The sequence below is a fragment of the Chiloscyllium plagiosum genome, unplaced genomic scaffold, assembly GCF_037043375.1.
Source record: "Chiloscyllium plagiosum isolate Xiang-an unplaced genomic scaffold, Cpla_swu_hap1 HiC_scaffold_13, whole genome shotgun sequence".
NCBI classification, from domain to species: Eukaryota; Metazoa; Chordata; class Chondrichthyes; order Orectolobiformes; family Hemiscylliidae; genus Chiloscyllium; species Chiloscyllium plagiosum.
In genome coordinates, this window is record NW_028270151.1 from 5,682,026 (window position 1) to 5,696,408 (window position 14,383).

Sequence of the window (14,383 nt, forward strand, 5' to 3'; positions counted from 1 at the left end):
CAGACCCTTCGGTCCAACTTGTCCATACCAACCAGATATCCTAACCTAATCTAGTCCCATTTGCCAGCACTTGACTTATATCCCTCCACACCCTTCCTATTCATATACCCATCCAGATGCCTTTTAAATGCTGTAATTGTACCAACCTCCACCACATCCTCTGGCAGCTCATTCCATACACGTACCACCCTCTGTGTGAAAAAGTTGTCCCTTCAGTCTCTTTTATATCTTTCCCTTCTCACCCTAAACCTATGCCCTCTAGTTCTGGACTCCCACACCCCAGGGAAGAGACTTTGTCTATTTACCCTATCCATGCCCCTCATGATTTTATTAACCTCAGCCTCCAACACTCCAGGGAAAACAGCCCCAGTCTGTTCAGCGTCTCCCTATAGCTCAAATCCTCCAATCCTGGCAACATCCTTGTAAATCTTTTCTGAACACTTTCAAGTTTCACAACATCTTTCCGATAGGAAGGAGACCAGAATTGCACTCAATATTCCAAAAGTACCTAACCAATGTCCTGTACAGCCGCAACATGACCTCCCAACTCCTGTACTCAATATCTTTGTGAATTTCCAACTGGTTCACAACACCAGGCCTTTATGCCTAATCAGTAATTTTACAAAATACCTTAATGTCTCACTCTCGAATTTCAAGGTCCCATTGCTTCATACATTTGTACAGTGTAGAAAAGCCCCTTCAGCACATTGTGTCTGCACTGACAGAACTACCACTAAAAGTGCGCTCATCCCAATTTCCTGCACTTGTCACGTATCATTGAATGGTATGATGTTTGAAGTGCTCATCCAAATATTTTTTAAAAGGTTGTGTGGTTTCCAGATTCCAGATTCCCACCAGCTGCTGAGTGAATTTGGTTTTTCCCAGATCCCCTCTGAACCTCCTGCCCCTTACCCTAAAACAATGCCCTCTTGTGATTGACCTCTCAGCCAAGGGGAACAGCTGCTCTCCATTCACCCTGCCTAAACCCCTCATAATCTTACACACCTCAATCATGTCCCCCCTCAATCTTCTCTGCTCTAAAGAAAACAATCCAATCCTATCTAGTCTCTACTTATGGCTCAATTTCTCCATCCCAGACAACATTCTGCAACAGTAGTAGACTCGCCAACTTTAAGAGCATTTAAATGGTCATTGGATAAACATATGGATGACAATGGAATAGTGTAGGATAGGTGGGCTTCAGATTGGTTCCACAGGTTGGCACAACATCAAGGGCTGAAGGGCCTGTACTGTGCTGGAATGTTCTATGTTCTATTCTGGTGAATCTCCTCTGTAGCCCCTCCAGTGCTATCACATCCCGGCTGGAGTGAGGAGACCAGAACTGCACACAGTCCTCCAGCTGTGACCGAACCAACACTCTGTATAACTGTTCGCCCAGCTGGAAGTTTTTGTTGCAAACGTTTCGTCCCCTGGCTAGGCAACATCATCAGTGCTTGGGAGCCTCCTGCAAAGCGCTTCTTTGATGTTTCCTCCTGTGTTTATACTGATGATGTCGCCTAGCCAGGGGACGAAACGTTTGCAACAAAAACTTCCAGCTCGGCGAACAGAACCACAACAACGAGCACCCGAGCTACAAATCTTCGCACAAACTTTGAACTCTGTATAACTCCAACATTGACTCCTACTCTTACTCCTTTAAGATGCTAATATTTTCCATAATGCAGGAAGGTTATTAAAAAAAAAATTCAAATAGATTTATTCTGATTTTACATTGAGGATAAATTCTACTTCTGGTCACCCTGCTATAAGAAGGATGTTATTAAATTAGAAAGGGCACAAAAAAAGGTTTATAAGGATGTTACCAAGACTGGAGGGTTTGGGCTAGATGGAGCAGCTGAATCTGTTGGGACATTTTTGCCCAAAGTATTGGAGGCTGAGGGGTGACCTTATAGAGGTTTATAAAATCAGCTTGAGTGTGGATCGGGTGAATAGCCAAGGTCTTTTCCCCAGGGTGGGGGGAGTTCAAATCTAGAGGGCATGGGTTTAAGGTGAGAGGGGAAAAAACTTTATGGGGTCTGAGGGGCAACTTTTTCACATGGAGGGTGGTGCATGTATGGAACGAGCTGCCAAAGGAAGTGGTGGAGTTGGGTACAATTACACCATTTAAAAGACATTTGGACAGTTACATGGATAGGAAGGGTTTAGAAGAATATGGGCCAAATACAGGCAAATGGGACTAGTTTAGTTTAAGAAACCTAGTCAGGATGGATAAGTTGGGCCGAAGGGTCTGTTTATGTGTTGTATGTCTCTATGACTCTAATAGAATTGGCTGATTGAAACAGAACTGGGGTTTGAATCTGTTTGTGCAGAGACACCAACCCAGTGTAATAACAACTTGTTAAGAGCACAGCATAACAATAGTTATTGGTAATAGTAACTTGCAAGCTCATATTAAATGTAATTAAAAATGTCAGCACTTATGAAGCACATGAGAAAGGTTATTTGTGAGCACTGCAGGGCAATTGGTTCTGCCTTCTCCTGTGGGCTGGGTTGGACACTAATGAACACACCTTTAGGATGGAGGCGAATTCATAATGGCAAAAGTGAGGACTGCAGATGCTGGAAACCAGAGTTTAGATCAGAGTGGGGCTGGAAAAGCACAGCAGGTCAGGCAGCATCCGAGGAGCAGGAGAATTGACGTTTCGGGCAAAAGCCCTTCATGAATTCATAATGTTATCTTCTCCAGAGGACTGAGTGTTTTTCAATATTTGTTTCCAGCTCCAAAACAGATGTGTTATAGTTTAATACTGCCATCTATTGACCTGCACAGAACTGTCACAATTGTTTAAAATGAGCGATCTTTTTGTGTTATATTTCCAATAGAAATGTTGCTTATTATCTATGGAACATACAGTTGGAATGATATTATACTAATCACTGGTTGGAAAGTGAGTTTAAAACAATGAAAGAGAAGTTTCCTATTTTAATTACGAGGGATCTAAAGGAGTTCCCAGGCATCGCAGTCAGTACCTGATGGGCAATGTATCCACTTCTCCTGAACTTCGGAATAGTCCCATCCCAACTAATTCAGATCTAGTCAGGTTTACTTCCGTCTCACCATTGGAACTTTACGTGCTTATCTGTGACAGGATTCGGAGCAGAAAACATTCCAAGGTTTAATTTGGGGAGCCTGTGATCTACTGGTGATGAGACTGGACACGTGATTAGTAAAGAGATTAGTACAGAGAGATGGCAGAAGAATGAGATTGAGAAACATAATCAGCCATGATCAAATTGCAGAGCAGACTTGATGGGCCAAAAGGTCTAATTCTGCTGTGTCATCTTATGGCTTTATGGTCTAATTGTTTGGGGAAGGCAATGGTCTCATGCTATTGTTGCTGGACTATTAATCCAGGAGACCCAGGTTCAAATCCTGCTACAGCAGCAGATGGTGTAACTTGACCTCAATCTGGAATTTGAGAGTCTAATGATGATTATGAAATCATTGTTAGCTTTTGGAAAAAAACCATCACTAATGTCTACGGAAAATTGCCATCCTTACCTGGTCTGGCCTACATGTCACTTCAGACCCACAGCAATGTGGTTGACTCTTTCCTGCCCTCTGGGCAATTAGGGATGGGCGATAAATGCAGGCCCAGCCAGTGGTGCTGCAACAATGAATGAATGAAAGGTAACTGCAGCAGCTGAGGTGCAACATCACCAGGTTAAAGTTTGCTTTGAAAACGGTGAGATCAAAACAAGAGGCTTGGCCATTGCTTGTATCAGTTGGCACTTTGCAAATTGTTTTCTCTTGTAAAATTTTTGTGGATGCTGAAAAACTCAACAACCAAACTCACAGAAGATGTCATGCTGTGCATTTTTCACAGACTGAAACGTATTTTAAGATGTCCCCGGTATAACCTGGAAAGGAAATCAGTTCATGTCTATAAATTCCCTTAAAATGGAGTCATTGGCCAGGGGTAGTTCTCCTCCTGCTGCTGTGTAAACCATAATCCCAGAGACGGTGTAGACTGTGTTGGTGTTGGGATTGTGCTGGTTGAACCTTCTTACATGAAAACATTTAGTGTTTTCTGCACCCTAGAGGGGGACAACGCAGTTGCTAATGTAGCCTTAGCGCTACAATCTACATTCACAAGAACAAGTGTCAGCTATGACTGTAACCACTGGAGAGTTTGCCCCCTGATACCAACTGATTCCAGTTTTACTAGGGCTCTGTGATGCCACACTCAGTTAAATGCAGCTTTCCTGTCAAGGGCTGTCCCTCTCCCCTCCCCTCTGGAATTCAGCTCTTTTATCCAGGTTTGACCCAAGGCTGTAATGAGGTCAGGAGCTGAGTGGCCCTGGGGGAACCCAAGCTGGGCGTCACTGAGCAGATTATTGCTGAGCAGGTGCTGCTTGATAGCTCTGTTACTGACCCCTTGCATCACTTTACTGATGATGGAGAGTAGACTGATTGGATGATAATGGGCCAGGTTGGATTTGTCCTGCTTTTTGTGTACAGGACATAGCTGGGCAATTTTCCACATTGTCAGGTAGATGCCAGTATTGTAACTGTACTGGACAAGCTTGGCTAGGGGAGCGGCAAGTTCTGGAGCACAAGTCTTCAGTACTGTTGCCAGAATGGGTTATCAGGGCCCATTGCCTTTGCAGTATCCAGTGCCTTCAACCATTCCTTAGTATCATGCGGTGTGAATCGAATTGGCTGGAGACTGGTATCTGTAACGGTGGGGACCACTGGAGGAGGCTGAGATGGATCATCCACTTGGTACTTCTGACTGAAGATTGCTGCAAATGTATTAGTCTTATCTCTTACACTGATGTGCTGGGCTCCTCCATCATTGGGGATGGGGATATTTGTGGAGCCGCCTCCTCCAGGGAGTTGTTTAATTGTCCACCACCATTCACCACTTAATGTGGAAGGACTACAGAGCTTACATCTGATCCATTGGTTATGAGATCGCTTAGCTCTGTCTGTCATTTGCTGCTGATACTGTTTGGCAAGTAGTCCCGTTTGGTAGCTTCACCAGGTTGATACCTTATCTTCAGGTATTCCTGGTGCTGCTCCTGGCATGTCCTCCTACACTCTCCATTGAACCAGGGTTGATCCCCTGGCTTGGTGGTAATGGTTGAGTGGGGAATATGCCGGGCCATGACATTACAGATTGTGCTTGAGTACAATTCTGCTGCTGTTAATGACCCACAGTGCCTCATGGATGCCCAGTCTTGAGTTGCTCGATCTGTTTAAAGTCTGTCTTATTTAGCACGGTGATCATGACACTCAACATGATTGAGGGTATTCTCAATGTGAAGGCAGGACTATGTCTCCATAAGGACAGTGCAGTGGTCACTTTCACCTGTACTGTCATGGACAGATATATCTGCAGCCAGCAGATTGGTAAGGATGTGGGGTCAAGTATATATTTTTTCCTCTTGTTGGTTCCTTCACCACCTATCGCAGACCCAGTCTAGCAGTTTTATCCTTTAGGACCAGACCAGCTCGATCAGCCACGCTGCTGCCGAGTCACTCTTGGTAGTGGACATTGAAAGCCCCCACCCAGAGTACATTTTGCACCCTTCCCACCATCAGTGCTTCCTCCAAGTGTTGTTCAACATGGAGGAGATGTGATTCTTCAGCCGAAGCCATGAGACTTCATGGCGTCCAGAGACAACATCAAGGACTCCCTGGGCAACTCCCTCCCGACTGTATACCACTGTGCTGCCACCTCTGCTGGGTCTGTCCTGCCAGTGGGACAGGACATAACCAGGGATAGTGATGATGGGGTGTGGGACAGTGTCTGTAAGGTTTGATACTGCGAGTATGACTATGCTAGGCTGTTTTGTGACTAGTCTGTGAGACAATGTTGGCCCCAGGCCCCAGACCAGATGAGGATGGCAGATTTCCTTCTCTGGAGGGCATTAGTGAACCAGGTGAGTTTTTCTGACAATCAACAATGATGTCATGGTCATCGGGAGATTCTTATTTTTTATTGAATTCAAATTCCACCATCTGCCATAGAAGGATTTGAACCTGGGTCCCCAGCACATTACTTAGATCTCTGGATTGATAACACCATTTGGCCGTCACCTTCCCTAACTGTGACATTACCAGAATGGGTGTTTTTACAGAAGCTGAAATTGAGAGACTCTTAGGGAACATCAAATCTAGAGGCTTCCAATGTTAGACAGGAAATCCGCTGGGTCAAAATCCTGGAATTCCCTTCCTAAGGGCATTGTGGGTCAACCTACAGCACATGGACTGCAGCAGTTCAAGAAGTCAGCTCAACCCCACCCTCTCAAGGGGCAACTAGGGACGGGTAATAAATGCTGGCCCAGTCAGTGACACCCACATTCCACAAGTGAATAAAATAAATCCAATAGGGAATTCAGAACCTAACTTCTTAGGGTGTTTATAATGTGGAACATGCTCCCACAATGTGTGGTTCAGGCAGGGAGCATCAAAGTGTTTAACTGGGACTGAGACAAATCCATGCAGGAGAAAAGAGGTGGAAGGTTATACTGAGAGGGGGTGATGAGGATAATTGGGAAATGTATCACTGATTTGCCTGAATGTCATATTTCTGTACCACATATTCCATGTGTGTAAACTGCAATCAGTTATTCTGGGTTGTATCGTTAGTTTGGGCAATTTCAAAACAGTACCTAGATGGGGCAGGTCTAATGTGCAAAATTGCCCTAGTTACAATTCAGGCCATATTTCTGTTTAATTGTCTCAATCTATATTAATGTCGATTAATTACTGCCTTTTGCCTTCAGGCTCACCTTCAGCTACATTCAGAAGCAATTATTGGTACAGGTGTATGTTCCAGTTGTAATATGGAACCTCATTCTCTGCAGGTTACCACGGGTTATACTGTGAGGAGGAAGATGATGAATGCCTTTCAGAGCCCTGTCAGAATTCAGGCACCTGCAAAGACTTGGTGAATGGGTACGAATGCCTGTGTCCTGATGAGTATGAAGGTAGGTCACTCAGATTAGAATCATGAGGTGGTTGTTTTTGACCAGCACGGATGTGATGGGCTGAAGGGCCTTGCACATTGTGGTAGATATCGGTGACTCTATGAGTGTCTGTGGGTGGAACTTTCCCAGCCCCTGGACACTTTGTCGAGTAAGATAAGGTGAGAATGGGAGAAAAGAGATTGCTTTAAAGAAGTCTGACTTTCCTCTCAAGGTTTTCATGGCAAGGCTGGAACCTCACAATTTGCATGTCTTCGCATCTCATTATTACCTAACCTCAGCTCGTTGGTCTGCAGTTTCCTGACCTCCCAGGCACTGGAGAGGAATGAGATGGGGAAATCTGAGTGGGTACCTAGCACCTCACCAAGTATCCTTCTTAGCCATCATTCCCCAACAACCTGAGGGCTACCTCCATGAGCAGTGACCACCAACACCTTCCACGCAAGGAGGTTGGCACTGGCCAGCCTCACCATATCATCAGGGCACAAGCCTCACCATATCACCAGGGCACAGCCTCACCATATCACCAGAGCAATAGCCTTACCATATCACCAGGGCACAGCCTTACCATATCACCAGGGCACCAGCCCCACCATATCACCAGGACACCAGCCTTACCATATCACCAGGGCACAGCCTCACCATATCACCAGGGCACAGTTAGGACTCACCTCTGCACTTCAATATTGCACCCTGAGCTCACCAACACCATTCCCTGCAATGCTAATTTTTTTTTTACCCATCTTATACATCAGAACAGGGTCCATTCCAAGTCTCTCAGCTTGTTTTCTCAGTGCTCACTCACTTAACACCGTAAAATGTAGAAGCAGCAGTAAGCCATTCAGCCCATCGATTCTACTCCACCAATGAGATCATGACTGATGTGATGATCCTCAACTCCACTTCCCTGTCCTTTTCCCATAACCCTGATTCCTTTCCCGATGAAATTTCTGTCTATCTCAGCCTTGAATGTACTTAATAACCCATCCTCAACAACTTTACACCTTCTTGGATAGTCAACCATTCCTCTCTCATCTAGGACAGACAGCCATCCAGGAAACTGGTCCTGTTTGAGAGCCCTGAGCAGTCAAGGGAGGCCATGGTCACTCAGGGTGGGGTGCGTTGGAGGTGGTGGAGGTGGTGGGGGTGGTGATAGACAGCAGGATTGAGGGCGGTCAAGCATGAACACTGATTTCTGGGATGGCAGGACTGACATCTGAAGAGAGGCTGGATTGATCAGGATATTAGGGATCTTAGAGAGATGTATAAAACTCTAACAGGCCCCGAAAGGGTAAACAAAGGAAGAATTTTCCCAAAGACCAGCGAGTCCAAAACCAGGGACTCACAGTCTAAGGACACGGGAGCGGCCATTTTGGACTGAGAGGAGGAGGAATGTCTTCACCCAGAAAGTGGGGGGCCCTGAGGGATTCACTGCCACAGAGAGTGATTGAGGCCTCAACATGAGATGTTTTCAGGAAGGGGTTTGATATGGTTCCTGAAGGCTAAAGGGATCAAAGGGTATGTGGAGAAAGCAGGAACAGGGGACTGAGTTGGATGATCAGCCAGGATTATATTGAAAGGCGGAACAGGATCAAAGGGCTAATGGCCTAGCCCTGTCCCTATTTTGTATCCTCATATATTTATGTGATTGGGTTTCTTTGGGTTTTCCCAAAGATACCCAAATATATAAATAGAAAGCAGGAAACATCAGCAGTGCTTCATCCAGAGGCTCACTGAAGATGTTACCTAGTACGGTGACAAAATGTCTGAAAATGAACCTTCCAGCTCAGCGAGCAAACCTACTTCCAGAACCTCAATCTGAGCTACAAATCATCTCAAAACTCGCTGATATAATTTATATGTTGCCTTTAGCTCCTTGAAGTGTGAGATTTCAAAATGTATATATCATTCCACGGAGTGCAGAGTTGCAGGTTTCTGAGGCTGATTGTAAAAGGGTGACAATCTATTGCTGTTACATTGATGGGTATCAATTCACTTGGACATGGCCCACGCAGCCATTTTCCTGGCCACATGGTTCTGTGATGAAGAGGCTAATGTCAGTCACCAAAAGGAGAGGGAACTAACTCTTGGATATCCTCAGGACAGCCTTTAGAGGGTTCTCTGAACAGTTCAGCATTGTCCATCCTCCCAGTCCCCCATTGCCAGGCTGAGATATCGTTTCAGGTGGGATAGGGAGACCAAAAAAGGAAAGAACTGAAATGAAGCCATGATGTGTCAGAGAACAGGAACACAAACTAGGTGCCTGGAACTGGGCTCAGTTATCACCTTCCTTTCTGGGATTGATGGAGAGGTCTCCTGCACCATCAGCAGGGGCAGGAACTGAAACCAGAGATATCCCCTCCCACCCATCGAGAAGGCCTTTAACATCCGCCCCACCCCTCCAGCCCTCCCCTTCCACCAACCAGAGATTAGGGTAACTCCCCCATCCCGAGCACCCCTCCCCCATCCCGAGCACCCCTCCCCCACCCCAAGTTCCCCTCCCCCACCCAACCCCTTCCACCAACCAGAGCTCAGTGCCACTCTCCCACTCCCAAGCTCCCCTCCCCATCCTGAGTCCTCTACCCCCTGAGCTCAGCCCCCACCCACCCCTTCACCCTCACTGATTCATGGGATGGCTAGACTGGAGTGTGAGGAGAGATTGAGTCGGTTAGGGTTGTATTTACTGGAGTTTAGGGTTAAGGTATAACGAAGGGGTAATCTCACAGGAGCCTATAAAATTCTAACAGGACTAGACCAGTTAGCTGCAGGAAGAATGTTCCTGATGGTGGGGGAATCCAGAAGTAGTGGTCAAAGTTTAAGGATAAAGGGTAAACCTTTTAGAACAGAGATGAGGAGACATTTCTTCACCCAGAGAGTAGGGAGCTTGTGGAATTCACTATCACAGAGAACAGTTAAGGCCAAGATGTTGTGTGGTTTCAAGAAGGAGGTAGATATAGTTCTTGTGGCTAAAGAGATTGAGAGATATGGGGGAGAATGACATTAGGATATTGAGTTCCATGATCAGCCATGATTACATTGAATGATGGAGCAGGCTCGAGGGGCCAAATGGCCTACTCCTGCTTCTATCCGTGATGTTTCTGTACAACTGAAATTATCCTGCAGTTGGAACCTATCACTGCACACTTTACTCTGCTAAATCTCCTGTTGATATTAGACACACTTTTCTGATGTTAGACGCACTTCACGGATTTGCTCTATCAGTTCCGAATGGACCCACTTGGTTACTTTCTCAAACCTGTGCACAGGTCGAAGGTACACTCTCTCCAATTTACATTCCCTCAGGCCTTTTGCCTTGCTGTCATTCCCATGGCAACCCTGCCCCCTGCCACACTTTGTACAAAACTATCAACAATAGATCATCCTACAGAAGCTGCTATTGCTCTTGAGTTGTCATTATAAAACTGTAAGACATGCAAGTTGAAGTAGGTGGCACAGTGGCTCAGTGGTCAGCATTGCTACCTCACAGCTCCAGGGTCCTGGGTTCGGTTCCACCCTCGGGTGATTGTCTGTGCAAAGTTTGTTCATTTGCCCTGTGCCTGTGCAGATTTCCTCAGGGTGCTCCAGTTTCCCTCCCAAGATGTGCAGGTTAGGTGGATTAGCTATGGGAAATGGAGGAATAGGGTAGTGGATGGCCTACTCTTCAGAAGGTTGGGATGAGCTGAAAGGCCTGGAATCATAGAATCTGTACCATACGGACGCAGCCCATTAGGTCTGCCCTGGTATTCAGTGAGATCATGATTGATCTGATAGTCCTCGACTCCAATTTCCTTTATTGATTAAAAATCTGACTATCTCAGCCATGAATATCCTTGAAGACCTAGTTTCAACCAGCTCTGCAGTAAAGAATTACACAGATTCATTCCCCTCTGACAGAAGAAATTCCTCTTCATCTCTGTTTTAACTGTGTGATCTTAAAAATGTGTTGCTGGAAAAGCTCAGCAGGTCAGGCAGCATCCAAGGTGAAGGAGAATCGACGTTTCGGGCATAAGCCCTTCTTCAGGAATGAGGAGGGTGTGCCAAGCAGGCTAAGATAAAAGGTAGGGAGGAGGGACTTGGGGGAGGGGCGTTGGGAATGCGATAGGTGGAAGGAGGTTAAGGTGAGGGTGATAGGCCGGAGAGGGGGTGGGGGCGGAGAGGTCAGGAAGAAGATTGCAGGTCAAGAAGGCGGTGCTGAGTCTGAGGGCTGGGACTGAGAAAAGGTGGGGGGAGGGGAAATGAGGAAGCTGGAGAAATCTGAGTTCATCCCTTGTGGTTGGAGGGTTCCTAGGCGGAAGATGAGGTGCTCTTCCTCCAACCGTCGTGTTGCCATGGTCTGGCGATGGAGGAGGCCAAGGACCTGCATGTCCTTGGTGGAGTGGGAGGGGGAGTTAAAGTGTTCAGCGATCCCTGACTCTGAGATCATGTTCTTTGGTGGTAAACTGTAAGAGCACTGGGCACAATAACTCACAATCATGGTTTTTTAACCATCATGCTGATTACCGTGGAATCAAGGAAATATGACACACACTCACTACCTGTCAAAAAAAGAACTTTAACTTGTTCAACAATATTCAACATTAGACCGACACTGGATGCTACAGCATCACTGAGAGACAGATGGAGGAATTCTGTCTGACTCCCCCCCCCACCCACCACACACACACACACACGCTCACAGATACAGACACAGGTCAAAATGGAGAAAGGTGACCAGCCGTGTTCCACAGGGATCAGCGCTGGGGCCACAGTTGCTTGTTCGATGCATAAATGATCTGGAAGAGGCCATTGTTGATCTGATCAGTAAGTTTGCAGACGACATGAAGATTGGTGGAGTAGCAGAAAGCCTAGGGGACTGTCAAAGAATACAGGAGAATATAGATAGACTGGAGAGTTGGGCGGAGAAGTGGCAGATGGAGTTCAATGCAGGCAAATGTCAGGTGATGCATTTTGGGAAGTCTAATTCTCGAGTGAACTATACTGTAAACGGAAAAGCCTTGGGAATAGTTGATGAGCAGAGAGATCCGGGAGTTCAGGCCCATTGTACCCTGAAGGTGGCTGCACAGGTGGATAGAGTGGTCAAGAAGGCTTATAGTATGCTTGCCTTCATCGGACGGGGTATTAAGTATAAGAGCTGGTAAGTCATGTTAACATTGTACAAGACATTGGTTCAGCCGCATTTAGAATACTGTGTACAGTTCTGGTCGCCACATTACCAAAGGGATGTGGACGCTTTGGAGAGGGTGCAGAGAAGGTTTACAAGGATGTTGCCTGGTATGGAAGGTGTTAGCTATGAAGAGAGGTTGAGTAGGTTAGGTTTGTTTTCATTAGAAAAAAGGAGATTGAGGGGGGACCTGATTGAGGTTTACAAAATCATGTAGGGTATAGACAGGGTGATAGAGACAAGCATTTTTCCCAGGGTGAAGGATTCAATAACAAGAGGTCACACGTTCAGGGTGAGAGGTGGAAAATTTAAGGAGGATACACGTGGCAAGTACTTCACACAGAGGATGGTGGGCATCTGGAACGCGTTGCCAGCAGAGGTGGTAGAGGCAGGCACGGTAGATTCATTTAAGATGCATCTGGACAGATGCATGAGTAGGTGGGGAGCAGAGGGATCCAGATGCTGAGGAATTGGGTGGCAGGTTTAGACAGTAGGTTTGGATTGGCTCAGGCTTGGAGGGCCTTTGTTCTAGACACATGTACACACACATACACTTGCATAGACACACGTATATATGCAGATATGCACACACAGACACACACGCAAACACACACACAGATTCACATGTACACAGACAGACACGTGTGCACACACACGCATACGCACACACACGCATCGACACACACAGGCAAATGTACACACGCACACAGCCACACATACACACATGCACAGACACATGTGTACACACACAGATACACGTATTCACATACACACACACACACACAGACACTACATCAGACTGAGATACAATGCAGAAAATTGAAAATTAATATCAGCAGAGGCAACTACACAGTTACAGATAGGGGCAAACTGAAGGTAAATCAGAAGAAAAAAAACATAATATTAAGACAGATTTTTAGATAATAAAATTGTGCGGGAAAGTAGTTATAAGAATAGAGGCAGAGGCCATTTTCTAAATGGGGAAAAGTTCAGAAATCTGAAGTACATTAGGGCTTGCGAGTCCTAGTTTAGAATTCTCTTCTGGTTAACATACAAGTTCAGTTGGCAGTTAGGAAGGCCAATGCAATGACAGCATTCATTTCCAGAGGGCTAGAATACAAGGGCACTGGTGTATTGCTGAGCCTGTATAAGGATCAGACCACATTTGGAATATTGTGAGCAGTTTTGGGTCCTGTATCTAAGGAAAGATGTGCAGGCGTTGTGGGGGCGGGGGTGCACAAGAGCTTTACAAGACCAATCCTGGGGACGGAGGGGTTGTCATATGAGGAGAGGTTGAGGACTCTGGGTCTGTATTCGATGGAGTTGAGAGGGATGGTGGGGGAATCTTATTGAAATAGAGTACTCAGCGGCCTGGATAGAGTGGGCGTGGAGAAGAGGTTTCCACAACTAGGAGAAACTAGGACTCAAGGGCACAGCCTCAGAGTGAAGGGATGACCCTTTAGAACTGAGATGAGGAGGAATTTCTTCAGCCAGAGGGTGGGGAATCTGTGAAACCCATTGCCAGAGAGAGGGCTGTGGAGGCCACGTCATTGAGTGTACTTAAGACAGAGATAGGTTCTTGATTGGTGAAGAAGGGCTTATGCCCGAAACGTCGATTCTCCTGCTCCTCGGATGCTGCCTGGCCTGCTGTGTTTTTCCAGCATCACATTTTTCAACAAAAGGGGGATCAAAGGTTACAGGGAGAAGACAGGAGATTGGGGTTGAGAAACATATCAGCCATGATCGCGTGGTGAACCAGACCTGATGGGTCAAATGGCCTAATTCAGCTCCTAAGTCTTACAGCTTATAAAAAAATACAAACGTAAGAATGAAAGAGAGGCCGCTGTCTCTCCAAGCTCAGGCCCCTGGTAACAGAATTCTCTCATTAGAGCACTCAGGCTCAATATGAAGAATTGTCGTGTTTTACCCTCTGCACAGCTGACAATTTTTTCTAATTATCTGACTCTCTCTGAGAACAGAAATTCTTCCCTAGTTGTGTTTTGAAACAATTCTAAAACTGAAGGTGAGACATTACGGATGTATAAATCCCGGCTATCTCTGTGGATTGTGTTAGTTTCCCACCAGATTGATGGTACTAAACCGGAAGCACACACCAGGTTAATACAGCGACACATTGATTCCCCTGGAGCTAGATCTCTGCTGATTCCAGGATCTACAGGGGGCAGAATCTCAGGCCACCCTTTCCACAGCCTGGGAACCAAGGAGCCAAAACAAGGCAGGATCTTTAGTCATTGGTCAGTACTG

General features: G+C 46.1%; 1 protein-coding gene across 1 annotated transcript in view; it reads left to right on the forward strand.

Annotated features, from left to right (window-relative positions):
- Positions 1–14,383, forward strand: part of dner (delta/notch-like EGF repeat containing) — a 318,647-nt gene that overhangs the window by 286,397 nt on the left and 17,867 nt on the right. Inside the window, exon 9 of the mRNA XM_087993300.1 lies at positions 6,838–6,960. Within this exon, the coding sequence (XP_087849426.1) occupies positions 6,838–6,960 (123 nt within the window). The remainder of the gene's footprint in view (positions 1–6,837; positions 6,961–14,383) is intronic.